At 43.3% G+C, this 26,561-nt stretch overlaps 2 protein-coding genes across 11 annotated transcripts in view; one reads left to right on the forward strand and one right to left on the reverse strand.

Annotated features, from left to right (window-relative positions):
• npas1 (neuronal PAS domain protein 1) overlaps window positions 1-12,833 on the forward strand; it is a 69,632-nt gene extending 56,799 nt beyond the window's left edge. For 9 of the 10 annotated variants that reach the window (XM_034604683.1, XM_034604688.1, XM_034604686.1 and 6 more), the window contains 7 exons: window positions 6,189-6,363; window positions 6,545-6,660; window positions 7,090-7,286; window positions 7,406-7,512; window positions 7,744-7,891; window positions 9,241-9,353; window positions 9,551-12,833. In XM_034604683.1, the coding sequence (XP_034460574.1) occupies window positions 6,189-6,363; window positions 6,545-6,660; window positions 7,090-7,286; window positions 7,406-7,512; window positions 7,744-7,891; window positions 9,241-9,353; window positions 9,551-10,644 (1,950 nt within the window). In that variant the 3' untranslated portion in view covers window positions 10,645-12,833. The remainder of the gene's footprint in view (window positions 1-6,188; window positions 6,364-6,544; window positions 6,661-7,089; window positions 7,287-7,405; window positions 7,513-7,743; window positions 7,892-9,240; window positions 9,354-9,550) is intronic. The other variant, XM_034604692.1, reaches the window with a different exon arrangement.
• Window positions 12,834-16,546: 3,713 nt separating this feature from the next.
• Window positions 16,547-20,416, reverse strand: tmem160 (transmembrane protein 160). The gene is made up of 4 exons (XM_034604023.1): window positions 20,059-20,416; window positions 19,636-19,660; window positions 18,305-18,397; window positions 16,547-17,733 (listed from the first exon to the last, which is right to left on the reverse strand). The coding sequence occupies exons 1-4, from the start codon at window positions 20,299-20,301 to the stop codon at window positions 17,411-17,413; spliced, it is 684 nt and encodes a 227-aa protein (XP_034459914.1). The 5' UTR covers window positions 20,302-20,416; the 3' UTR covers window positions 16,547-17,410.
• Between the last annotated feature and the right edge of the window lie 6,145 nt (window positions 20,417-26,561).

Genomic DNA, 26,561 nt, shown 5'->3' on the forward strand with positions numbered 1-26,561 from the left:
GTTCCAGTTGTACTGATGCTCGAGATTTCATCACTTCAAGCCCGTCCTTGCAAAACCAGGCCCGCTGAGTTAAAATGCGACATTCTGCAGCTGCTTTCTTTTCTTGAAAGTTGCTGTGATGCTAGTTGCTTCTCATTTCCTTCAGCCTGACCGTGACCTGACAGGCACACAGCCAGAAGCGACCACCCTGAAGGACTTCATTAGACTTTTCTTGTGGAAAAAATAATTGCTGTCATGAGATTTTTTTTAATTATGAGTTGTTGTTTTTTTGTATATTCATGAATTATCTCGTAGAGTACACAGGCCCGTGGACAGAGAGGTCCCCCACCCCTGCTGCAGGAGATGGGGAACAAAATACACAACTCATTTTGAGTAAAAATGCCTTTTAATGAAGAGCAGACACATTAGTTATCTTCCAAAGTTAGTCTTTTTACTATGAAACGACTCTAATGTACTGTGTGTATTCACTGTAATATGGGCAGTGCTTTCTCGCCAAGCTGTGTCAGAGGGATTCCTCCTGGCAACAAGGAGGCGGTTTGTTTCCAGGACGTGACACAGACGTCACGTGAAGACAAGAACCAACTTGTGAACTTAAATTGTTCAACTCCTGAGGCCTCATTATATTTTTAGTTGAACTTCAGAATACCTTTTTGCACAGAATAATAGATTTTGATCAGGAGTCACCATAGATGCTTTACATTTTGATCGTGGATGGTACCAGTGCAACATCAGATGTTATGATGATTTGAATGACTTTGATTTCATCGATTGCGTCTCATTACTTGATGCTACTGTGCGCAATCATTTTACACTTTTTCAATCACAACAATTCAGAGCTGCAATCATTATAAGCAGGTCTTTTTAGATGAACATAACAATTGAAAGGAAATGGTGGAGAAACAGGAGGACAATTCTTGACAATGTTTGAATTTGAAAATGGTGTTAATCACATTCCTACGGCCTTTGCAGTCACAAGATTTCAGCCAAATTGAATAACACGTTAGACCTCAGTCTCCGCCACCAACATCAAATGAGGGAATATCTGTAGTTGGAATATTGTTCATCCCTCGGGTAGCGTTTCAGAGACTTGATGAATCAATGCCAAGACTCACCGACGCTGTTCTAGTGGCGTGTGGTTTCCCAACACCTTATCTAAGCCACTCTAAGTTGGTTATACCTTTAATTTGTCTCCTGTCTGCACGTTGCAAAAAAAGAGCAACTTAACACAGAGCTGGAAGCAAAGTACGTTTGTCCTCTTTGGTCAAACGTTTCAAGCCAGCAACAACAACCCAACAGTGATGTCACATGGTCCTGGAGTGCACCTCCGCATCACTGCAGGAAGGTGCATTCATTAAACCACTTGAGGTCACAAACAGGGGGTGTCAGGGGGTGTTAAGTTCTGCACTGGCATAGGGAACACAAACAGTCGGCCTGATCGCAGTCCTTGAAATCTCCAAATGTAATCTCTGCAGCAACTATTTGCCAGGATGAAGGTGCAGAAATATGTTTGACATTACAGTTAATATGGAGAGGAGGATTAAATACAGCAGCCAATGATGTACGGGCATGTGAATTTGTAGGTGTTACTCTATGAACTGACATGGACTTAATATGTATCTTAGATAAGGACAGGAGTCATATGTCAGTTTTCAAAGACACATGGAAAACGCGCACACACAAATAGAGATCAAATAAATACGAGTTCAAAATATTGAAAAGACAAACAGCCGAAAGAGGAAGATGGAGTTGTGGAAGCTAGAAGACGGAACAAAAAGGGCGGCACAGAGAGAAGTAAAGAGAACCAGACAGACAATTACGGGAGGGCGAGAAAATACCGGAGAGCAATGGGGGAGAGAAAAGAGAGACAGTGGTAAAGAGGAGCGAGTGTGTAAATAGAGTTTAAATGTGCAGTAGGAATGAAATTCGCCTTGGGATTGCCTAGGTAAACAAGGCAGCTGAGGCTTTGGTGGAGATGCTAATAAAACAGAGCTGTTCTTATCAGCTGAGCAGATGGCCTAACCCATCACATCTACTCAAACAGGGCCTAAGCCATCAGCATTCTAATGAAATTATTTATGATCAAAGATTACGTTCAAAACCTTGAACACACAATGCCACGTTTACCTTCCCGAAAAGATGAGAGTGGGCGGGGATGGAGGGAGTTTATGATGAGAGACAGCCAGAAAGGGCAGATAGAGTGAGTTAGAGGATATACGAGATGGAGTGAACAGTGTGTTGATGGAAACAAATGATGAGAAAGAAAAACACATAAGGAGAGAGAGAGAAAGGAAAGGTGGGATGGAGAGGAGGACAAAAACACTTGTGTATGCTTTGTCGGCGAGCGGGGGCGGGCCCGGGGGAGAGAGGAAGGACAGACAAACAAATGATGTTCTGAGTCAAAAAGTGTAACTGGTGGTTTGTTTAGAGGGCATGTCGCCCCTGTGGACCGCCCCTGCCCTGCCGTCTCCTGTCCCCCACCCCCCCTGCCGTCTGACCCCTCTGCCCCTGGCTTACACCCTGGGCTGCTCCCCAGACGGGGGGGTTGCTTAGCCGACTTAGCCCAGGTCAGGCACCTTGACCAAGGGCAGAGTCCGCCGCCCCACTCCCCTGGCGCCTGCAGGTATCATTTTTCTTCTCACCGGGTCTCCGGACCAGAAGCACGGGGATAAACCTGGGAACACCACGTAGCAGAAGAAGTGTGTGTGTGTGGGGGGGGGGGCTGTTTGTGTGGATGGATGGATGGAGGGAGGAGTGGAAGGGGGGAGACAAAGGCAGAGAAAAGAAAGATGACGAATCGGAGGGAGGAGAGATGGAAAAGGATGGAGAAGTGAAAGCATAGGGGCCGGGAGGAGAAAGGAAAGGGATAAATGGGGTAAAGAGAAGGGAGGAAGGATGGTGGATTGAGGGAGGAGAGAATTGATCTGGGAATGGTTAGTATGCAGCCCCCGCCACCCCTCCCCCTCCTCCTCCCCCTCCCCCCTACCTCCCTCTCTCCTCTCCCATCAGTCAGTGAGGGCTGAGGGCTGAGAGTGTGTTGTGGACCACTGCCCGGATGCCTCATACATATTAAAGCCCCCTGCTATTATTTATATCATGTCTCTCCTTCCCCCTGCTCACTGCCCCCCCCGCCCCACCACACCCCAAACCCCACCACACCGACATACATACATGTACGTGTATGTCTGCCTGCGCACACACTCGCTCGCGCACTCACACGCGCACAGGCACACAGGTTGCGCTGACAGACAACTACTCACACAAACAATGACACACAATGACACACGGAGACACAAAAACAGACAGTCTAGTCACATACACAGAGAAACAGAGGTGCACCTCGCACGCACGCACGCACGCACGCACGCACGCACGCACGCACACACACACACACACACGCTCTCTGAGAGATTTGAATGATCTCGGTCTCTTCTCACGTCTCCCTTCGCGCCACATTCTATACCTGTTTTTATGTCTGAGCCTGACTCATCCTCTCAATCGCTCCTTCTCTTTCTCATCTTCTCATTTCTGTCTGATCTTTTTTCAATCCCTCCCTCCTGCCAGTGATGGAGTGATATTATTCGGATAGGTCTTAAGCCCAGTAAAGCCCATAAGGACCTGTTTGTCTCTCTACCTTGTTTTCCAATACCACACGGGCCAGGGGATTGTGTCTCTTTCACACGGCCGGTCCAGTGTTCTGAGCAGAGGTAAATTTAGTCCTTGTTTAAAAAAAGGACAAGAATTCCCTCGGCTGAGAGATTGCTATTTATGAAATACAGACACCTTAAGCATAGAGGGATACTGACAGAGATGTCTCAGTGTAATCATCAGTATAAGATTTTAGAAACCAAACCCAGTCCATTTACTTGTCAAATATCCAACCTCTTAATGCCGACATGAAACCTCTTCATTTTCAAACATTAATGAACAAGTCCGTCTTAACGTCAGCACGTAGTCATTACATTTAAAAGGAAGAGTGATAAGAAAGTAACGCCTCCCTGTAAATTCAGATGTTTTTCCCACGTAGCCCCTCCTCTGCATTTATTTTTTAGGGCTTTAGACATTATGGCCCAAAGGAAGTTTTGTAGAATAAAATAGAAATTGCTGATTTTGTAAAAATATTTTAGATGTAATTTTGTCCTTTTTCTTGAAACCATCTATTTCAGTTGATGATGACATCTTTGGTCAATCACTGTAAAAACTGGTAAAACTACTTCATACAGCTTAATGTGGATATAATCACTTTTTTATTAGAAATATGAATCTTTCATATGATAATGTGAGGACAACATGGAGGGTGTCGCTCAAAGTGACGAACCTACAGAGAATAATTTTTCCTTTATATAACCTTTATTCAACTCGGAAGGTCTTATTTTCAAAGGAGACGTGGCTGAGATGGGCAGCGGCGCAGATACAAACCTATCACTTGAATCCACAGCTCCCCTTTATAGCAAGTTTCAAAGCACTGTTTAACTGTCCAGCCGGGAACTTTCCTGTTTCTCTTCCCTCTTACAGCTCACATAGTGTCACCCACCACCTCAGAAGAGTGTTTCCAGTGACAAACCTCTTCCTGCTCGGCTCCTTACTCCAGACAGACACATTTAGTTGAGCATTTATGTATTAAAACCCTTGATATTTACCTCTGGAGTTGGTAGAGAGCAAAAACTGAGCTAAAAGAGAGTAACTGTTGTCACTTGGTGACCAAAACATTTTTACTGCATAACTGCTGTGCTCTTTATGTTCAGTATTGGAATTGATTCGGCCTTTAAAACTTTAAAACACTGTGTTGTCCAGTGGTTAAGATGGACGTGATATTACTACAATATCTACAAGATCCTTTTTTTAAATGGCGCACACCTGACCTATCTGTGTGTATTGTTTTGATCTCTACTGTCTCATCCAGATCAAGGTAAAAATGACAAACATACCTTTGAAACATGTATATTGTTTTTTGAAAATACCTAAAAATATACATCAGAATAGGTACATGGATAAAAAAATGGCTATTCTCACCTGTTTCCAAAGTCTGGTGGTTACACATTTTGTCAGTATGTGGGAAAATGACACCATATGGAGCCGATCAGATCGAGTATTTTACAACGTCTTTATTACAGGTGGCAAATTTTAAAGAAATACAGGGCATCCCCCGAGAGATTAAGCCCAGTGTGTCTGGGACTAAGAACCCTCTCTTATTCTCCCTCGCCCGGTGGGGTTTCCTCCATCTTTACCCTCCTCTCTGTGACTCATGGTGCACGGCTCTCATTCCTCCGCTCCCACCTTCCCCGTTCCCCTTCTTCATCTCCCCCGGCTGTGATGTCCTTGAGGGCCTGCTGAAGCTCCCATAAAGCCTGCAGTAAATGGCTCTAATCCGGTAATAAATGGCTGTGTCCTACAGACAAGGGTGTGAGGCTGCTGCAGCCACGGCTTTATCAGATGGAATGGTATTGGCACACGCATGCACAGTCGCACACACTCGCAGATGTAATAGAAGCTGCATATATGTGTGTAAGCATGCATGCTCTCTCTCTCTCTCTCTCCCCCCTCCTCTCTCTTTCTTTCCCTCTCACACACACACACACACACGCTCATTTATACAGCTTCAGATGGAATCACACCTGCTCCGATTGTGCTGCTTTTATGGATGCCATGCAAGAGCAGCGCCATTATAACCTTTAAATGATTAGAGATGCGACTATGATGCATTATGATGATAGGATCATATAGAGCTGTTGCGCTGCTGGGATAGACTGCAACTGAATGAAGGAGCAGGGTGGGACACGGGGAATAAGAGGAAGAATAGTAATGTGACCTTTGGAGATACTTGGAGTTCACCTGTTTTTAATCAGCAAATACAATTGATTTTTATCTCCCCAGGTTTTATTTGTGTTATACTGTAGTCACTCGCCCCTCTGAGACTGGACTTAAATGTATTTGTGTGTGTGTGTGTGTGTGTGTGTGTGTGTGTGTGTGTGTGTGTGTGTGTGTGTGTGTGTGTGTGTGTGTGTGTGTGTGGGAATGTCTTACAACCTCCACACTCCTTGTTGAGTTGTAACCCAGAGCAGCGCTTTCATTTTCCTGTCATAACGTCTATTGATTTTTTTTTCGGTGTGTGTGTGTGTGTGCACTCGCTCATGTGTAGGTATTTGTGCTCTAAGCTTCTGTTTTTGATTAGTGCTCGTGTCTCTCTTCAGGTGGAGCTGACCGGCAGCAGCGTGTTTGACTACATCCACCCGGCGGACCACGTCGAGATGGCGGAGCGACTGGGAATCAGGCCGCATCTGAGGGCCGAGGCCGGCTGCCACATGGCTCCCGAGAGCGCCTCCAGCTCCGCGTCCGCCTCCTCGCTGGCCGGGACCCCCGAGCCCGGTACAGATTACACTGTCAAAGTCTAGAGAGAGAAAACTGAAGGAAAACTAATCCTATTTACATTTCCCTCACTGTTCTCAGTTTGCATTAATATAAAAAACAACACAAACAAAATAGATATAACTGAATTTCAAATTTTGCCGGATGCATATGTTTGTTTTACCTCTTCTCTAATCTTCAGCAGCTCCGTCGAGTCCTCACTCTCCTGTCGACGAAACCGTCGACCGCGGCTTCTTCATCCGCATGAAGTCCACGCTCACCAAAAGAGGCCTGCATGTCAAGTCTTCTGGATACAAGGTACTGAAAACCTCATCATGTGAAAACACACCTTGTATTGTGCATATTGCAGCATTCACCCTCTTGTTTTCCAGCTGGTAAAATAACAAGCCTTGTCATTTTGTTTAGCGCAGCCAGGATTGTCAAGGTGGTCGTTTTCAGTGTGTTTTATGGCTGTGACCTTATTTCACACTGGACCGCTGCACATAACAGACAGTTTACTGCACTCGCTGCTCTAACACCAGTGCTGCTGCATTCTTTAGCTCCAGAATATGACATTGCATTTACGTTTATGTGAAATGTATAATGCTGCGTGTTATATTTTCTTCATCCTGAGTTGTGTAACTCTCTCACAACGCATGAACTAATTCAAAATCCACCAGATTCTGATTTCGTCCTGCATAAATGACCTCGTGTGTAAGTACATACTGTTTGTCTGCTGTTTGTCAGGTGATCCACGTGACAGGACGAATCCGCTGCCGCCCTGCGCTCGTGCCGGGCCCCACGCGCCAGGTGCGTCGTCCATTGGGTCTGGTGGCCCTGGCACACACACTCCCGCCCTCCACGCTTAACGAAGTCCGCATGGAGAGCCAAATGTTTGTCTTCCGAGTGAACATGGACCTACAGGTCACGTATTGTGAGAACAGGTGAGGGTTTTGTCTCCGAATAATATCAGAGGAAAATGTCAGTTGGTGATTTTAGAAGACTTGTCTGCTTCTGTTCAGTCGACAGATCTGTGTTTCATCGCTGTGGCTTTTCCTCACAGGATCTCTGAGTATATGGATCTGACCCCAGCAGAGGTGGTGGGACATACCTGTTATCACTTCATCCACGCAGAAGACCTGGAAAACCTCAGGCAGAGCCATGAAGACTGTGAGTTACACCCATACATATATGCATATATACATGATGTTTATGGAACTGATCCCCACCTCCCTCATTTAAACATGGTCTGAAACTGGGGGCTCTGAAAGCCTGTTGAAATGTCATTCATTCCTGTTGGGATAGGCGCCCTCTGCTGCCTCCACTATGAACTTCCAAAGCAATAACGGGCTTATTTCCTCTCCTCCTCCTCCTCTCCACCTTCCGCCGCTCTCCTCCCAGTGCTGAGGAAAGGCCAGGTGGTGACTGGCTACTACCGCTGGCTCCAGAGGAGAGGGGGCTACCTGTGGATCCAGTCCAACGCCACCGTCTCCATCAACCACAAAGCCCCCCACGAACGCAACGTCATCTGGGTCAACTATGTCCTGAGGTCAGTGCAACCGCAGCAGAGCCACAGCCTGTTCTCCAGACCGCCGACATGTTCCTAGTTTATATGAGCCGGCACCACACTGAGAACAGAGACGCTTTGAAGGGCTGCATGATGAAATGCAGAAGGATTACTGGAAGTTTCACACCCCCCGACATGTGAGAAAACTGATGAGGATACTTAATACAAAATAGTGACATCAAAGCAGCACATTACCAGGCCCTATTAAAGTTAATACTTGTGTTAAATTTTTATATAAATACTGAGTACAGCTAAAAGTGTATTGAAAAAGGGGTCGTCATCTTCAAGGTTTATGTTTTATAGATTTTAAATTAATTTGAGTGAATTCCTACATTTTTCTTTAATATATTTTTGCCCTAAATGTGGACACGGGCAGTGAATCTAACTTTATGTTATTGCTGACAATTTTCCCAATTATTACAATTATCATCACGGCCAATACACACGCAAATTCCTAGAATTTAAAAGTAATTCAATATTATGACAGATTCCTGATATTAATAAACTTTCACAGTGTATCATTTTGTCAGAATTTGACTCAACTTTCTTTAATGTGCTTAAGTTTAAATTATCCTTAACGTCTTCATGTAGTGTTACTGTTGGTAAAGGCTTTATTTATTTTCTACACACAAAACAACTGCAGGTAACCTCAGGAAAAAAACGCTTTTCCCTTATTTCCCTCTTGTATACACACACACACACACACACACACACACACACACACTATTCACCGGCACCCTGATGCAAATATACTCACACACACACACAAACGCGGAGCATTACCAAATGTGTGCACAGCGACGGAGCATTCAGACAAAAACAAGAGGAGGAGGCTGAATTTCAATGCTAATTGGACTGAAGCTATATAATTACAACAAATGGATGTCAGAATTTTGAGGCTGAATGGTGTTTTAGTTAATTAGTGCTGTAATTACAAGAGCTCATTAACTTCTCCAACAGCCTCCTCCTTGTCTGGGCTTAACTGTGTATAGGTGGGCTGCTGAGTGGGGCACAGAGTGTGTGTTTTCCGTGTGTCTTGAAGGACGGGGTCTGCCTGTGTGTGTGTGTTTGCATGTGTCGGTGCTTGTGTACTGTATAGAACTGTGTGTGTGTGTGTTGGATTGAGGTTAGAAGGGTGTGAGGCGGTTCGGCTATCGGAGGTTGTTATTAGGCTGATTATATGTTGTTTGCATCTCTAAGTATTCACTGAAATCAGCTCGGCACGAGTGTTTTTTTTTTTTAAAGCCGGTAAGTGGCAGATGAGCATTTGTGTAAACTGTGTTTTCCCTCTCTTTCCATTTTCACATCTCTCCATCCGTCCCTCTCCATAGCCGAACAGAGTTGCCCGACACTCCCCTGGATCTGCTACAGCTTCCGGAGGGCGTACGAGCGGAGAGACTTCGAGTTAGCTCCTCTCCCGCCGACAGCTCCCCTCAGGCCCGAGGTAGGACGCTACACACACACACACACACACACACACACACACACACACACACACACACACACACACACACACACACACACACACACACACACACACACACACACACACACTAGTCCCTTCCCATGATGCCCACTAACACACAGAAACACCTGCCTCTGTGGCTCCTTATCATAAAACTCTCCTTCCTCCTCCTTCAGGTTCACAGCCAGTAAAGGGCTCAGCAGGGAAGAGTGACCCCGACACTAAAGGGAGGGAGAAATTCACTGCCGCCGCCATCCAATCAGAGGACAGGAGGAAGCGGCTCCTGAGGTCCGAACCCGAGGGTGCTCCACCCGAAAACCGCCGCAGACTGGAGGAACTCCGTCACGTGGAGGAGAGCGTATCCGCCTCCTCTGACCTGGCGAGTGATAGCGAGGGGGAGGAAGAGGAAGAAACGGAGTGGGAGCAGGGGGGAGACAGTGACAGACTGAAACAGGAAGACGGCAGGGGAGGAGGCAAACAGAGCAGGGGGGGAGACACCCCGACCAGAGGGGAGAGAGGAGGGAGGGTGCACAACGGCCGGGCTGTGATTCAGCAGCTGAAGAGTGTAGTGACCCCATCTTCTCTGACTGGCAGCCCCAGCATCAAGACTGAGCACGACTCCCTCACCGGCGGGGGTCGCTGGGGGTCACACACACAAACCTCCACCTCGCACCCCAGCCAGCACCAACCCTCACATGCACACACGCCCTCCAGCAGTCTCAACGGCGACAGCCCCACCACCCCGATCCCCGACTCCTCTTCCAGCAGCGAAGCCCCTCCTAAAGGTTTGTTCACTCCGCCATCCCCTGCTCTGTCCCCCGCCATGTCAGTGTCCTCCCCGCTGCCCCGCGAGGAGAGGTCCCTGTCGGGCATAGTCAGTCGAGGCAGCCTTGGCAACGGCTGCCCAGGTGGTGGTCCTGACTTTGAGCTACTGCAGAGACTGGCTGCAGGTGGTGCTGCGGGGCGGGTCCTCTTTCACCCCCTTGCCCTCGGCCCACAGGGTCCTCAGAGCCTCTACGCCCCCAGCACCATCCGCTACGCTCCACCTGAGCTGCCTCCCTCCCACCACCACAGCGTGGGACACAGTGATGGCCTGCAGCTACGCTCAGACCACCACAAGGGACCCCCACCAGCCTTCTTCCCCCACCTGCAGCGGCTGGCCGGGCTGCCACCCTTCAGTGGTTTCTCCCCGTCTGACAGCCCTTTCTCCTCCGGCCTGCCCTTCTGTATGAATGGACTGAGGGGGGCCGCAGGCTCGGAGGAGGACTGAGAGAGTCAGAGGGGAGGAGGCGAGAGGAGAAGATGAAAATGAAGGATGGAGCGGGTGACAGAACAGAAAGAGAGACATTGAAAAGGGCAGGACGGACAGAAGTGGCAGGACATTACGCCTCTGAGGACATTACTAATTGGACAATGAGTTGAATAACTGCGATCTAAAGTATGTGACAAGTCGCTGCCGTAGGGAATCGTTGTCTGCCTGTTGTGGACGAGTGACAGTGATTCTCAAAGAAAACGGGACGTGGAAACTTTTGACTGCTCGTCCCTCAAGACGTTCCCTCTCTTCAACAATAATGAACTCTGCTCTGTGTCTTTCTCTCGACGACTGTGTTGATTTTCTGTGTCTCTTCCACTCAGAGAAGCCATATTGTATATAGAGACGAAACCATAAAGACCCTCAGCTCACACCCAACTCGCTGTCGCCCCGATTAACCCAATTAACAGAAGACGGTAGAAAGAGACGGACACTGGTCTGTAGGAACAAAAGGGAATTTTGAATATACATTTTTATTATTGCAGTATCATACAAATCACCTCTTACGCTGAGATCCAGGTGAGAATGTAATTGTTGGGTTTTCCCATAAAATAAATGGAGACACCCCTCTGGTGTTTTTTTGTATTGAGATTCGAAATAATAATAATAATAATAATGAAAAGAAAATCCAAGTATTCATCAGTCAGCCATACTTAAAGCACACTGTTGGGACAAAAATATGACTAATGTAGTCCCAGACATTCCATTATATATAAAGGAAGAAGATGCAATGCAGACTGGATGCTATTTCTGTGTTTTGATTATAGGAAGTTCATTTGTTTAACTGAGTATTAATTATAGTATATTCCACATGATGATACGATTGTGTTTGTGTATGAAAGCCATATTCTTGTTTTTCTTATTTTTTATGTTTTTTATCATTGATTTTTGAAGCAGATAAAACCGATGGAAGAATGGTGTGAAAAATGTGTCTAGACAGACAGAATAACATAGTTTTATTGGATGCACAATATCATATGTTTTTTTTATTATTGTTATTATTCTCTAAAAAAGCTATTTCTAAAAAATGTGTTTTTAGGAGGAGGACAAAAGTGTTTTGTTATCATTCAAACCTCCTGTGTTTTTCTGAGCACTTACTGGGATTTGTTCTGGTGTTGAACTCGAAGCACTTCATCACTTAACACTTGCTGTTAAAACAGAAAACAATGAAACGGAGGTCACTAATGTCTCAGCCTGACCACAGCGTTGTGGGGGGGGGGGGATAAATGCCCATTAAAAAAAAAAAAACTGAGACCACATGTGGTCATTAAAAGACGACCATCTGACGTCAATAAAAATATACAGAATTGTTTCAGTATTGGTTTCAATACAATTCAGTCAAATGGAAATAAAGTTTTAAATTATAAAGTGGAAATAAAAAGAAATTTCTGTTTCACACTGAGTGATTGGAATTTATCTCAGGACTAAACATATAAACACTTTATATGAAAAACAAGAATCTCCCAACTGAACTGAAGTGAGTCCATTTTGTTGTTGTGTACTACACTCCAATTATTGTAATTCCAAAATGCAATATTTAACATTTGAAAATGTGACTATTTCTGCCAAATTACAACACACATATTATTTAAGAAATGTGAGGATAGTCACATTTGTGATGATAATAAAAGTTAATGATGTAAAGACTCAGAAAGAAAGGTCACATTCTTCTCTAGCACTTTGAATAAAGTCCTTATAATTGATCAAAATACACCTGAATTACTATCGTCTGTTTTTCTTCAGACTGGGATATAGTTCACTGTCTGATCTGATGGTTCAGATGTTCTGACGGAAAAAAAGAAAGAGAAAACACATTTCTAATTGGTCAGATCCAATGTGCACTACACACCCATACTGGAGCCGTCACATACAAATGTGTGAGCGCACATATGTACTCGGGTGTTTAATGGTATCATGTGCGCGTATGAGTGTGTGCGAGTGCGTTTGCTTGTACAAGCGTGTGTTTATCTTTTCTTTTTTTTATTTGATTAAATAGCTAACCCTTTGCCCATCACTGTGAATCTAATGTTATCCTCCCATCTTTGTGAATACTCCACACACTCATCCAATAAAATGAACACATGTAAAAAGAAGAAACAGTGATACAGATGATAACAATAAAATATTCCAGTAGAGGAGCACAACTCAAGACTGTGTTGTTTCTTTATTGCTTCTTTTGCAACACATGAATTTAAATGATTTATTTAGTATATAGATATATATTTCATATAGGATTCAAAATAGATCCATCATTTTCATTTGCATAGACTAGATTTTTTCATATTTAATCAATACTTCATATATACCTGGAGTAATATTTCAGGTGTATGGAGTATTTTAAAAACTGAAGCAATACTTCATATATACCTGGAGTCATATTTCTGGTATCTATGGAGTATTATTTAAATACTGAAGCAATACTTCATATATACTTGGAGTTATATTTCAGGTAAATATGAAGTATTTGTTCATATTTAATTAATTCTTCATATAGACCTAAAGTGAAATTTCAGAAAGTGTTTGTTATTTAATGAATACTTCCTATATATCTAAGGTTATATTTCAGGTATATGTAAAGTATTGGTTCATATTTAATCAATACTTCATACACATCTGAAGTTAAAGTTTCTTTTGGGGTATATCTGAAGTATTTGTTAATATTTAGTCAGTACTTCATATATACCTAAAGTTTTATTTCAGGTTGAATGAAGTATCCGTTAATATTTTAAACAATATGTATCATATATGTATGAAGTATCAATTATATGAATAGATTTAAGAATGTTTAAATATTTTATCAATACTTCATATATACCTAAAGTTGTATTTCAGGTATTTAACAGACATTCCTATACATTCTTTCACTGTTCATAACACACAGAGAGAAATGTCACACATCATAACACACACACACACACACGCACACAGACACACTATGAATCGACGTGCAGCAGGCCGTCATCTGAGTGTGTCGGATTCAACAAAGACGTTGCCATAAATTGGTCTGAAATGAACACAGAGGCACAGAGAGCACACAGAGTGCATGGAGAGTGTCTCACTTATGAAAAACTATATGCAGGCGTGTGCAGCACTGTGTGTGTGTGTGTGTGTACATTGGTGGTTTGCCCGTGTGTGTATCTCCATGAATTTGCGAGTGTGTGCGTGTGTGTTGTCTGAAGCAGCCCCAGGGAGGGGCTCTGACATTGAAGACGGGTTAAATCCTGTTTTACATTCAAGTGGCAGGCCCTAGTTCATTAGAGTGAGGATCATTCCTCCTCAAGACCAAAGGAAGCGCATACTAAACAAGAGCAGTTGTTGGGGAGAAAATGCCATTGTACGTGCAAAAGCGTATGCACTGTATGAGCGTGTGCGCTGATGTGATGTGAACTGAGCTGCAGAACCACCTCTGGTTGCTTCTCTGTGTCCTCGTGCTGTCTGCACATAGCAAGAGAAAAGGTGCTGCTTGTACAGTTGAAATGATTTTGCACTGCTTGTGTCAGTGTGTGTGTGTGTGTGTGTGTGTGTGTGTGTGTGTGTGTGCCCACAAGTCATGGCAGCTCTCCTGACTGTCTCCTCCTCAGGCTGTCAGTGAGTCACCCATACGCCCTCTCTGTCACTGACTTTGATGGCTTATCTTACCCCCTGAATTGGAGTCGCGCTCCCGGGGGAAATACCTCAGCACATGTAAATGCATTTGAAAGAGTAAAAATACGGGTCGGAATAATAGAGTGAGGGATGGAGGCAGACGGCCTCCACGCACCTGGCATGGGGCTCACTGCAAAACTCAACAACTCTCCCATCCCTCCTCTCACTATCTCCACTAGTGTCCTCTTTGTCTTTGTTTCCCAACAATCTCCCCTCGCTCCTCTCAGCCAGGAGAAGGCCAATCCACACTTGAAATGCAGATGCTTTGATCCGTACACATGGCATTTAACACCTGAGAGCAGATGAGCCAAATGAGCAGAGGTTACAGCTCCGACTCTCAGGGCCGGGCGTGTGGCAGTGAGGCTGAGGTTTTTGGGAGATGTATGAGGCTGCAGCCCTGGACTTGGAGCTGTGTCTGGTGTTGTGATTTCAGCAGCCGCTCTGCTCGGGGTCTGGGGTAGATGGTGTTTGTCAGTGAGGGTGCGTCTCCTGCCTCTGGGCGCCCTGCCCTTTAGACGCGCCAGGCCTCAGGAGCCTCCTGCATGCCAAACAGACCTGTGCAGTCAAATGCAGCCACGGAGGAGGGAAGGGGAGTGGGTGGGTGGAGAGGCGAACGTGAGGAGGAGTCCAGAAAGAGAGGATGCGAGGGCAGAAAAGGGTAGAAGAGGATCTGAGGTGGGGGGGAGAGGGAGCCCACGGAGGGAGGAGGAGGGGGAGGGCTCGAGGGGGGGGGGAGGTGGGGGAGGTGGGGTGCTGGTCACACTGCAGCAGCCGTCCAGACACACCCTGCATGTGAAACACAACTGCACCGAGACGCCCCGTGAATCAGGGAGAGGAGAGGTAAAGGGAGGAGGAGGAGGAGGAGGAGGAGGAGAGGGCGAAGGAGAGAGGAAGAGAGGGTGACTCTAAGGTGAGTCTCAACAGCAACACGGTGTGTCGATGGCTGGGAGATATCACAGACCTTCGCCCTAACCCAGTCAGCGATAGTTATCACAGACAGAGCCCCCCCCCCCACCATCTTCCACACAAACACACACACATACACGTACACAACAACCACATGCTGCTCGGCTCAGTTCATATATTCATACATGCTCGCAGATCAGCAGCTCATTATAAAAATTATGCATGTGCAGCGTGTGTGTGGACAGTTTGTTCGTCTTTTGACTCGTGCTGCAGCGGAGACTAACCACCGACTCTGACAGCACTGCTACATCGTGTTGGGCCTTGTTTGCATAAAATATGAAAATAGCAGAACTTCTTACGAGGTGTCGGGCACAGGTAGAGGTCTTTGCTTGTGCTGATAATTTGCTGAAGCTGAACATTTTTTGATGCCCTTACATTCCATGAAAGAGTGTCAGTGTGAATCTCCTCCGCCCCGGCCCCTGAGACACAGAGGTCGTGTCCTCTGTGCCTGTTTCTAGGAATTTATCGGTTTCATCAAGCTGGAGGCCGTCAACTTGAAATATACATGTAATGTGTGTTTAATAAGTTAATGCAGACTTAATATGTACTAAACTTGAAAAGAAAGAGGAAGTTCACAATGTATGTTTTTTAAATGGCAACAGTTAAAGCTTGGGAAAAATATGATTTATGAAAATATTGGATGTTTCATCTGTAAGCAACAGATTAAAACTGGATGATTTAGAGTTTTGGCTCAGTGTTGTTGGTGGGACAAGGGCCACATTAACCATCAGGGGCCACAACTGACCAGCAGCCACCTGCTGCTAATCCAGTTTTAGGTGGGATTTGACTAATGATCTCAGCATGTGAGGTCCCAACTTACTGAGATGTGAAAATGACTTCCTCAAAGTGTTGTGTAATTCAGGTAAACTGTTTAAATACCTCTAGGAGGTTTTGTGTGTTAGTGAGCAGGATAACGCAAAAACTACTCTACACATTTCCATGAAACTTATTAGAAGGATGAGATATGGACCAAGAAAGAAGACATTCAACTTTGGGCTGGATCTGGATACAATTGCAGATCTAGAAATATCTTTTCACTTTCTTTAGTTTTTCAGGGAATAATTCATAGATCACTATAAACACAGATCATGCACATTTAGGGGACTGATCTATGAATGTGTGAAATGTGGTGGTCTCATTGAATTTTAAGGGACCGTTATATGTGTGCTGAGTGTCATTCTCAACCCTCAGATTTATCTTTTCTTTAATTATGATTCCAAAAACATCACAAATATACACAGAAGCTTCTTTATCTGTGTCAGCACAGATCCAATCTGGCTTTATTACAGTATATACAGTAGCGTGCACTGAAAGTGGTGCACACACACAAAAGTTAATGGCAAACCACATTTTCCCACACCAATCAATTACTTAACTTATCCATGCCTTCAACTGTTCTTTAAATTATGAAAAAAAGCCATTACAGCGATCACCAGATGATGTGATGTTCACTCGCAAGGGTAAAATGGTTTGTACATTTAGGTACTGAACATGTAATGTACCAATACCGAACAAAATATATAACCACAGGCAAAGATGTAAAAAACATACCCCAAAGGTCTAAAGTTTGTGTTATGATGAATAAAAACCGACAAAAGTGCTGTTGTCCTTACAAATAAAAATAAAAAAATTACTTCACAGGGTCATTTAAACCTCTAAAAATAAACTCCAAGCCGTCATTGAATAACAGAAAAAAAGACTTAAATATTTTTCCAGCACCCACACAGCTTTTCAAATCCAGCGTATTTTATTTCACGTCTTTTATGCAAACTGCAGTAAATCAGTCACAGAACAAAGTAAGACAGACACAATCTGAGCAACAGTTGTCTGAGAAGAGAAATGTAGCATAAAGCACCCTGAAAAGTAAACTTGAACAAACACAATGTTCACAAAGAGTCTCTGCAACGTGCCCGTCAATGTGAAGATGGCAAATATTTGGTGTGAATTACAATTTTCAGACAGATATGCTTTGAATATGTGTGATAAGAAATTATCAGAATACATCTGTATAACAAGGAACAGCAGGTTTGTACAGAATCTATAAACTCACAGCCAGCCTGCACACGCACGCACACACACACACACACACACACTCTCCATCCCTGGAAGTTGTCTACTTCGTCGGCCCCCTGCTGTCACTGTCCTCACTGCTGTGGGAGCCTCTGTAGCCCCGGAGTTCCCGCCTCTCGCGGCACTCACGGCACTCGTCGTCCTCCTCTCCCTCCCCCTCCTCCTCATCGTGGATGATCTCCACCTCCAGGCGGCCGATGTAGAGAGATACCGCGCAGAGCCAAAAGAGGGCGACGCTGCCCACCGCGGCCCCCTGGAGCAGCAGCGCTGGCACAGACAGCTGCATCATCCTCCGCAGGGCGAAGATGCTGCCAAGGTAAGAGGCGCCGCCAAACGACACGCACACACCTCCCAGGATGAAGAAGGCTGTGGAGAGGCAGACTCATGTGGTTTGTTGTAGAGGTACAATAAGTTTTCTCCCCTGCACTGAAATCTGAGATGGAGGCAGGTTGGTTCTACTCAAATAAAAAAATATGAGGAATATTTTCTGTTAATCATACAAGCTGTGCCCTTGATTTAACACTGGGAATATGTGTTAGTTAAGTAGGTCAGCTTGCTTTTTAATCTGACATAAATTATACTGAAGTCATGACTAAATTTCATACCAAGGCTGGAATGTTGTTCTTTCAGCTTTTTTTTTAAAAACCTGCTGATGATTCAGCAAATAAAATCTCTTGCAGATCGCACAAACAGAAATGAGGTATTGACACATTTAGATTCTAGTTATTTCATGCTTATCCATTGATTTTCAAAAGCAGTTGCAGTTTAATTAAATTTTTCTATAATCCACCTTTAAGAATGTACCGTCCCCTTCGTTATCAAACTTGCATCATGAACTACTGTTTGTTGTTGCACTACCACGAAGCTTGTGCTGATCGTGCTACAGCTCTGCTGGACTTGTACACTAAACTGTGTGTGTGTGTGTTGAGGCCTGTACCGTAGCCGGCTTCTCGGCCCACTTCACTCTGGACGAATGCGATGACTCCGATCCCAGTGGCCAGCAGACCGTTCCTGAACCACGACAGGAATCCTGCAAAAACATTCAAAGACAGAAATAAGCAGCCACTCAGAGTTACAGCCTGAAAAGAAACAAGTACAGAGAACCAGAATCAAACTGTGTACGTGCATATGACAACAGACTCTTTTCAGACATTACTGCTTTCAGACCAGGCCCTAATCCCCGGCCTCCTCCAGTCTGCACACTGAGGTGTTATGACACTGCAAATTGTGCATGTTTAAAAGCAGTGCATGAATGAATGTGGTTTAGGGTGTAAATTTTAAAAAGCTCTATATAAATACGGTCCATTTACCATATAATCAAAAGGTGTCTGTTGCAGAATCAAGGCCCACTCTGTGAGGTCGGGGGCGGAGGAGGGGTTTACCTGTCTGTGCAAATGGGAGGAGTTCTGAAGGGGGAGGGTTATATAAAGTCTGGGTGTATTCTGCCCCAATACCCGAGTTTGGGACCATGCACCAGTAAGTTTGTCTGAGTTTATTGTTCACGGTTTAATATCCTTTGTCTATATATGCGCCCTGACTCAATTTCTGCTTTTGATGTTTACTAGTTCCTGATAACACTTAAAGGGATAGTTCACCCAAACCTCATTCATTCTGATTTCCTCTTTTGGAGCCGTGTTCGCGCGTCGATCACAGAGGACATTTAGGCTTTATTACCTTGTTTCGAGTCGAATTTGAATGTCGGAGCTTGAATGGAGGCATTTTAATGTTCCTTTTTCGTGTCGTTTTTTACTTTTGAAGAATCTGTCACCATTTACTTCAATTCGATTGGATTTGGCTGCAACGCTGTTGCAACCCCTGACACCGAACAGGAAATTCAGTAATTCAGTTCCTTCAGGATGAGTTAATTATGTATAAACTTTATCAATGTCAGTATTCACACTGAAACACTTTATGTTTAAGTGCACTTTAGTTCCACGGTGCAATGCACGGAGGAAATGGAGGAGCTCCTCAAGGCTGCAGAACAAACTAATACAGATGTTGATGTGAGACAACTTGAGTCGGGATCTTGAGGGAGTGAAAATCTGAAATTCACAGAGAATCTGAAGCGTTTCAGATCAAGTGTTTTGGGTTAATGAAGGACTTTTACTCGTGGAATCGTTAATTTTACTCGGGCAAATGAACGGAGTGCTTCTCCCACCACTGTGTGTAGATAACATCACGTTCAATAAACAGAGGGAGAGAGTCAGATACAAACTTTGATTAATAAAGTTCTAACCTGTAAAACAAGTGGGGTGAAATGTTAGTTACCTGTTTCATGGGACTTTCTCAGCATCTGCAACAATAAAACACAATTGCTAGAAACATCAACCTTATGTTTTTACCTTCTTACAGATATTAAAACAGTATTAAAACTATAAAATGGGATTCATACGATATAAACATGGATTTTACGTGAATAGTTTTACTCACTATTCTGTTTATTTTATCCTTCTCCTTCGCCATTACTTTTGAATGACGTTGTATTTTGTATATCTTTTACTGACTTTGATTTTTAACCTTATTGTAATGTTTGCTGTCTGAAACACTTTGTAGCGGTGGTTTTGAAAAGTGACAACAACATATATAGTCAATATTAGTCATTATTAGTTTGTATTTCCTTTGGGGGGGAAACGAAAGTAAAAGCAGCTTTGACTTAAGATTGTTTAGAAACCAGTCTCGGGCCGAACCTACCAAAGCGTCCGCCTTATCGAGGTCTGTGAGCGGGTACTGCTGCTGCTGGAGCTCCGGCCCCCGGCTCTTCCCCCACGGTCCCTTCTCCACATTCCGCAGCCGGCCCGGGCCGTGCAGCCTCCGCAGCAGCAGCAGCGGCGGGGCCCCGGCGCAGGGAGGCCGGTGCCGGAGCTTCACCACCCGGGCGTAGTGGGCCAGGGCCTGCGGCAGCTGCCTCCTCAGGAACAAGCCCAGGGAAGCCATCACATCACTGGCTCAGCCCGGTTACAGCGACAAGCAGGAACCCAGAGCAGAAGCACAACAAACGCATGTGCTGCGACCTCTGACCCGTCAACGACAACCCGGAAGAAGCGTTGTTCTGAAAAGACGGGCACGATTACAACAGCGCCACCATGCGACCGACAGCCAACACACAGCCGCATGATAATAATCTGTTAAATTGAAATAATTCAAACTGCAGCAGATTTGTATTTGTGTTTTCTGTACATGATCAGTTTCATTCACTGACATTTCCCCTGCAAATCTACTTTTAAAAAACTGCAATTACATATATCCACCTCACGATGGCGCCAGAGCATAACAATGATTTATGACGCGTTCACATTTATTTATTTAGTATAAAATTTCAAAGCGTCCAAAACAGAGCACAGCAAGATGCATGTTTTTTAAAATAAAGATATAGATCAAAAAAGATATAAAGTAAAACGGACAATAAATTTACAAACATAAAATGGTCTCATAGTTATTTTATATTTATATACTATATATTCCACTACTTTTGTCAACCTTGGTAAAAAAACATTTCAAGCACCAAAACATTTCTTCTACATAAATAAAGGTATAGTTTAGAGGAGATTTGATTGATTTGCTTTAGACCTAATTATATCTTTGAACAATATGCAAGGTCAAATTTGAGCCTTAGTGCACAGATTGATGACATTATCCTAAAATAAAATTATAACAAAATAAATACATAGTGTTCCATGCAAGTGACTGTAAAAGGCACATTTGAGAAGAAAAGGAGAGTGGTCAGAGTGGGAATATAACTAGTACTTTAATGTAATTGTATGTAATAAAATCACTACAGATCGTGGAACTTGGATCATTCCAGCTGCAACAAAGAGCATTTATTTACCTATAAAATTGTGTTTTATGGAAAATTGGCTTCATTGATTTTAACTAGAAAATACAAAGCATTCTTTTAATCAGTGGCTTTTGGATGGTTTTCATGTTTTACAGAGATCCAGCTATTGAAAAAAAACCCAGACAACATGACAGAAAATGTTAAGTCAGGGAAAAAAGCGACGATAATGATAACATAATAAAATGAATGATACATAATTTATAATAACTTAATCAATAATTAAGTCAGATACGGACATAAGCACTAAAGACTCAGCAAAGCATGATGTGCTGGATATATGCACAAAGTACGTATTCAGCTTTTTAAAATATAAAGTAGCCTATACAGACAGGCACACCTATGCAAAGGCTATACACATAAATAACACATGACACATCCTACCTGCCATGATTAGAACACGCTTTATCCCACCTCAGCATAATCTTATCTACAGCGAAGGAATCATCATGTAAATGCTGCTGTGCAGATACACACCAGTGTTATATCTTTCATTCATTCGTCTTATTCTCTTTATTGTTGGAGGTTTATGTCAAACATGATGATAACATACAGTATATATATATATATATATATATATATATATATATATATATATATATATATATATATATTACATGTTCTCTTTAATAATCCCTGAAACTCTGCCAGGGTGGAGTCATTTTCATTCTCTCATGTTGTTCAAATCAACATACGTGTATATAACAGTCAATTCTACAATTTAAAAGTGTTCATGGATACCAAATATGCCATCCTGAGTTGTGTGTAAATGTGTATAAAAAATTATGCATAAGACGGAAAATAAACTAATTAAATAGATTTAAAGGAGGCATAAGCGTGACTGTAGTTCTGTGGTGATGGACCATGCAGATGCTGAATCTACTGTATGTGACAGTGTCAAAGTGTGGTATTATCAGAGGGACAACCAGGAGTGTGGGAAAGCTATGTAGTGAAATGATCTGACACACACACACACACACACACACACACACACACACACACACACACACACACACACACACACACACACACACACACACACACACACACACACACACACAGTGATACTATATAAAACCCTGTGTACAGACCCAATGGACTGATGTGGATGTGTGTGTGTGTTTATGAGAGAGAGAGATCTATGCTCCCATGTGTCCTGTGTGAGGATGAGTGAACGTCCTCTTACTGGGGGTCTTTTGTCTTCTCCAGCCCGCTGGGACCCAGGAAGACGACGCCCGTCATACCTGATTGTTTAGTGTGAGGAGTATAGAAAGCTGCACAGGGGTCTCAGATCGGAGTGTGTTTGAGTGTGTGTGTGTGTGTGTGTGTGTGTGTGTGTGTGTGTGTGTGTGTGTGTGTGTGTGTGTGTGTGTGTGTGTGTGCGTGTGTGTGTGCGTGTGTTGACAGTGGGGTCTTTTACAGTCGGCCAAATCTTTGATGTGATGCACAGCTGACCCTCTGGTCGCTCTCACGCTACTGTCCCCAACACAATAGGAGACTGATGTTTGTATACACACAAACAAACACGCGCACGTGCACGAGCTTACACATACAGACGTCATCCAGCTTAACACTAAATAATTCTCTGTGATATTTATCTTGTGCAACAACAGTATATTCCTGAAATGGATACTTCACATTCAATGATACAAACATTATTATCATATTATTGAATGTATACTTTTGTAAAGCTATGCTATGCTGTTCTTAACTATACTTACTATCACACTACATGATAGTACTATACCATACTACACTAAACCACACTATACTATACTATACCAAACCATACTATACTATACTATAACGCCATACCTACTTTACCATACCACACCGAACCACACTATATTTTTCTATACCACACCACGCTATGCTACACTACACCATACTAAACTACAATATAATATACACTATACTGTGATGTGTTACTACACTATGCTATGCTACACTACACAACATTATACTATGTATACTATACTGTAGTATTCTAGACTACACAACACTACGCTACTATACTATACAGTTAAGAACTTAAAGTTAAAAAAACTTTTTCTGAGTGTGCATCAGTTACGTTGCCAAACATCTTTGACTTGTGTGCTTCTTTTAATATATCTTAAGTATTTATATGTATCATACTGTGGTGATAAGATTACTGCAACACTGGGTGTGGCCCAGTCTTCCTGAGGTGCTGTCCAGGACAAACTATTTTCTGATGGCGTGAAGGCCTCTGTGGACATGTGTGGAAGAGTGAACATGTGGTAGTTGATCTAAAACATAAGCAGGTTACTCTGCATATTTATACACCCGGGGGAGTGAATATATATATATATATATGCGTCCAAACTGATGATAAAGTAAAAACATGTATTGACTATTACTACAGACTTTGTTCAGTGTGTTAACCACAGTGAAAGACACAGGTGGCTTATGTCAAAATGTGAATCTGGCGAGTTTGTCAGCGTCCCGACTGCAGCGATGCCAAAGGATAAGCAGACTCTCAGACTGTACTTTTCCATTAGAGGGGTCTTTGTCATGTCAGTGAACTCATCAGAAATGCACAGTGACAGAGAAGCAGACTGAGACGTCACTTGTCTCATCTCAACGCTCGGCGCAGACACCGATGGAAGCATATGCACAGAATGACGACTGTTTCACAGACTAACTGAACTTCACGGGCACTTTAGAAAAGCGCAGTGTAGACGGAACAGGTTTGGCGTTTTTAACTGCACACAGAAAATCCCTCTATATCACTGAGCTATTTTAAGTAAAGCTAGTGGCACGGTTGATTCCCAAATTCCCCTGACGTTCCACTTCTCTGACCCCTATCACTGTCCCTCCTCCCTGCGATCTCTCACTTTCTTTTCCCTTTGCCTTCATTTCCTCAGGTTCACTCGACGAACCCACTTTGTCCTTCCTCTCTAACTTGTTGTGCATTGTCCCAGAGTGGATGATGGGTCAAAGGACCCTTTTATACATTTTTGTTTAATTCAAATTTCTGACTCTTTTACATATTATACTCATATTAATTTATTTTAGTCATGTTCAAACAACTACTGCAACTTTGAACGCTTGTCTCTTTTGTATTTAGCCTTTTGTTCTTTGCTCTATGTGCAATGCCCTTGACATGCTGCTGTGACACAATCATTTCCCAAATTGGGATCAATAAAGTACATTTATCTATCTATCTTATTTTTGAAAGAGAGGCACGATGATGCAGTTTTGATGGAACTGTTTTGACGTAAAGAGCTTCCCGTCTCATCTTTTCCTCTCTTGCTCCACGTTATCCTTGGTTCTTCTTATATGACAGAAAAACAAATTATCCATGACACCCAGGCACTGCTGTCTATTTTTTTTTTTAAGTTGTCATCTGACTGGCATGACCTTCATCATGTGTGCTGTCACGCGTCCAGCTCCACTGGGTATTTCCTTCTGCCAGTAAAACATAAAAAAAAACAAAACATGAATTTCTAATGTGCTACTTCTAAAACATGATGTGAATGTGCATTTTTGTTTATTATAATAATTTCATGAAAAAATACATGTACATGAATGTTTTCAATTGGCCAGAAAAAGACAAAATAATCAAGTTTCTACGATCTGACTCTTTGTTTTTCGCTCTGCTTGACTCCTGTGGTGTCAACAGAAATGAGGGAGCGCGATAGAGAGAGAGGGAGGGAGAGAGGGATAGAGGGACAGAGGGAAGGAGGAGGAGGAGGAGGAGGAGGAGGAGGAGGAGGAGGAGGAGATGTGTATACGTGCAGAGCTGCACTGGTCCATGTTGCACAGTCTGGGGGATTCCAGCCAGCTGCGTTGGGAGCACTGACCTTGGCAAAGCCTACATTGTTTTTCAGTCCCTGGGACAAACAAGTGTTGGCTACGAGTGTCAACTGCTCACCGGACAAATGATTTACTGACATTAATAAACAGAGAGAAGCTACTGTATTAAAACGTTGCTGCACTACATTGAACAAACTCACAAGAATACCAATATAGAACAAAAAAATGTATATAACTTTTTTGTATATATATATATATATATATATATATATATAACGTTTATATATATACACACACAGGTATGTAATTATCTTACACGTCATTATGTAAAATGTGCATTGTAAGTTATTTTGAGGGGACGTACCACAATGTACCAACACTACAGGATACAGGATGGGAAGCTGTCGGGGTTATTCAATGTGGCAGGTGTGTGTGTGTGTGTGTGTGTGTGTGTGTGTGTGTGTGTGTGTGTGTGTGTGTGTGTGTGTGTGTGTGTGTGTGGAGCCCAGATTAATTTTGAGGCCACTTGTTTTTCTCTGACCACTGCTTTTGTATGGATGACATTGTTGGAGTCACGAGCTAATGGCTAATGCGTATGTGCATGTGATTGTATGTGTGTGTGTTATATCCCCACTTACGTCTGCAGTAAACAAGTCGGCGTCAAGTTTCTGTGCCAAACACGTAATATCTACGGTTCTAACACTACCTCAGGCAGTGCGGGTTTCTTATTCTCCACCACAATCAAAGCCAGATAATGAATCATCTTTCGTCTCTCCCTGCTGAAAACAATGGTATCATTCTTAAGATTTAGTATCTGACTGCTCTGGTTGCTATGCAGGGGCAGGCCCTCGGAGGGGATCGTGTTATGTCTGATCAGTTTTACCCACCATGTAAGCTGCTGCATGACTTGAAAATGAGCTCATTGAGCAAATATTGAGAGGTAAGATTTTCCTTTGCTTCTATAAGCACGCTGAGCCTGAGCAAGGGTCAACCTCAGGCCAACTGTGGAGGAAAAGCTGTATCAGAGTCAAACCAAACTTCCTGGTCACGTCTTTCTTTTCCAAAATATCAATAAAAAAATGTCACATCTCTGTCAGCAGCAATACAACATAGCGTGGGCACTGTACATCCTGGTCTCAGATTAACTGCAAATAAAACGGTCATAAAATGACCTTTGATAAAACTGCATGGTGACTCCAGCCTTCATGACCGTTCCCTGTTTTCATCATGTGGCAGATGCACTGAGATGATTAAGTGAAACATGATTTCACGTACAAGTTCCCCATTTGCCAAACAATATATTATTCTTCCTGCTGGTCTAAACATATTAGGTCCTATTTCCTGTGCTCACCCACAAACCAGAATTTACTTTTAATATAAATGATTGATACAGCGTGACAGTTAGTGATGAATCATTGGTAGTTTCCTGTGTGATTTTATCACCAATCTAACTCATTTATCTTTGAAATAGCCTTTTAGTTTCATTTTCTTTTCTGTTTAGGTCTGGATGCTTTTATTTTACCACCCCATGTCAATTTGATATATTCTTTTCCCTATTTTTTTCGATTTGTTAAATGCCAAAACA

The sequence above is a fragment of the Hippoglossus hippoglossus genome, chromosome 13, assembly GCF_009819705.1.
Source record: "Hippoglossus hippoglossus isolate fHipHip1 chromosome 13, fHipHip1.pri, whole genome shotgun sequence".
NCBI classification, from domain to species: Eukaryota; Metazoa; Chordata; class Actinopteri; order Pleuronectiformes; family Pleuronectidae; genus Hippoglossus; species Hippoglossus hippoglossus.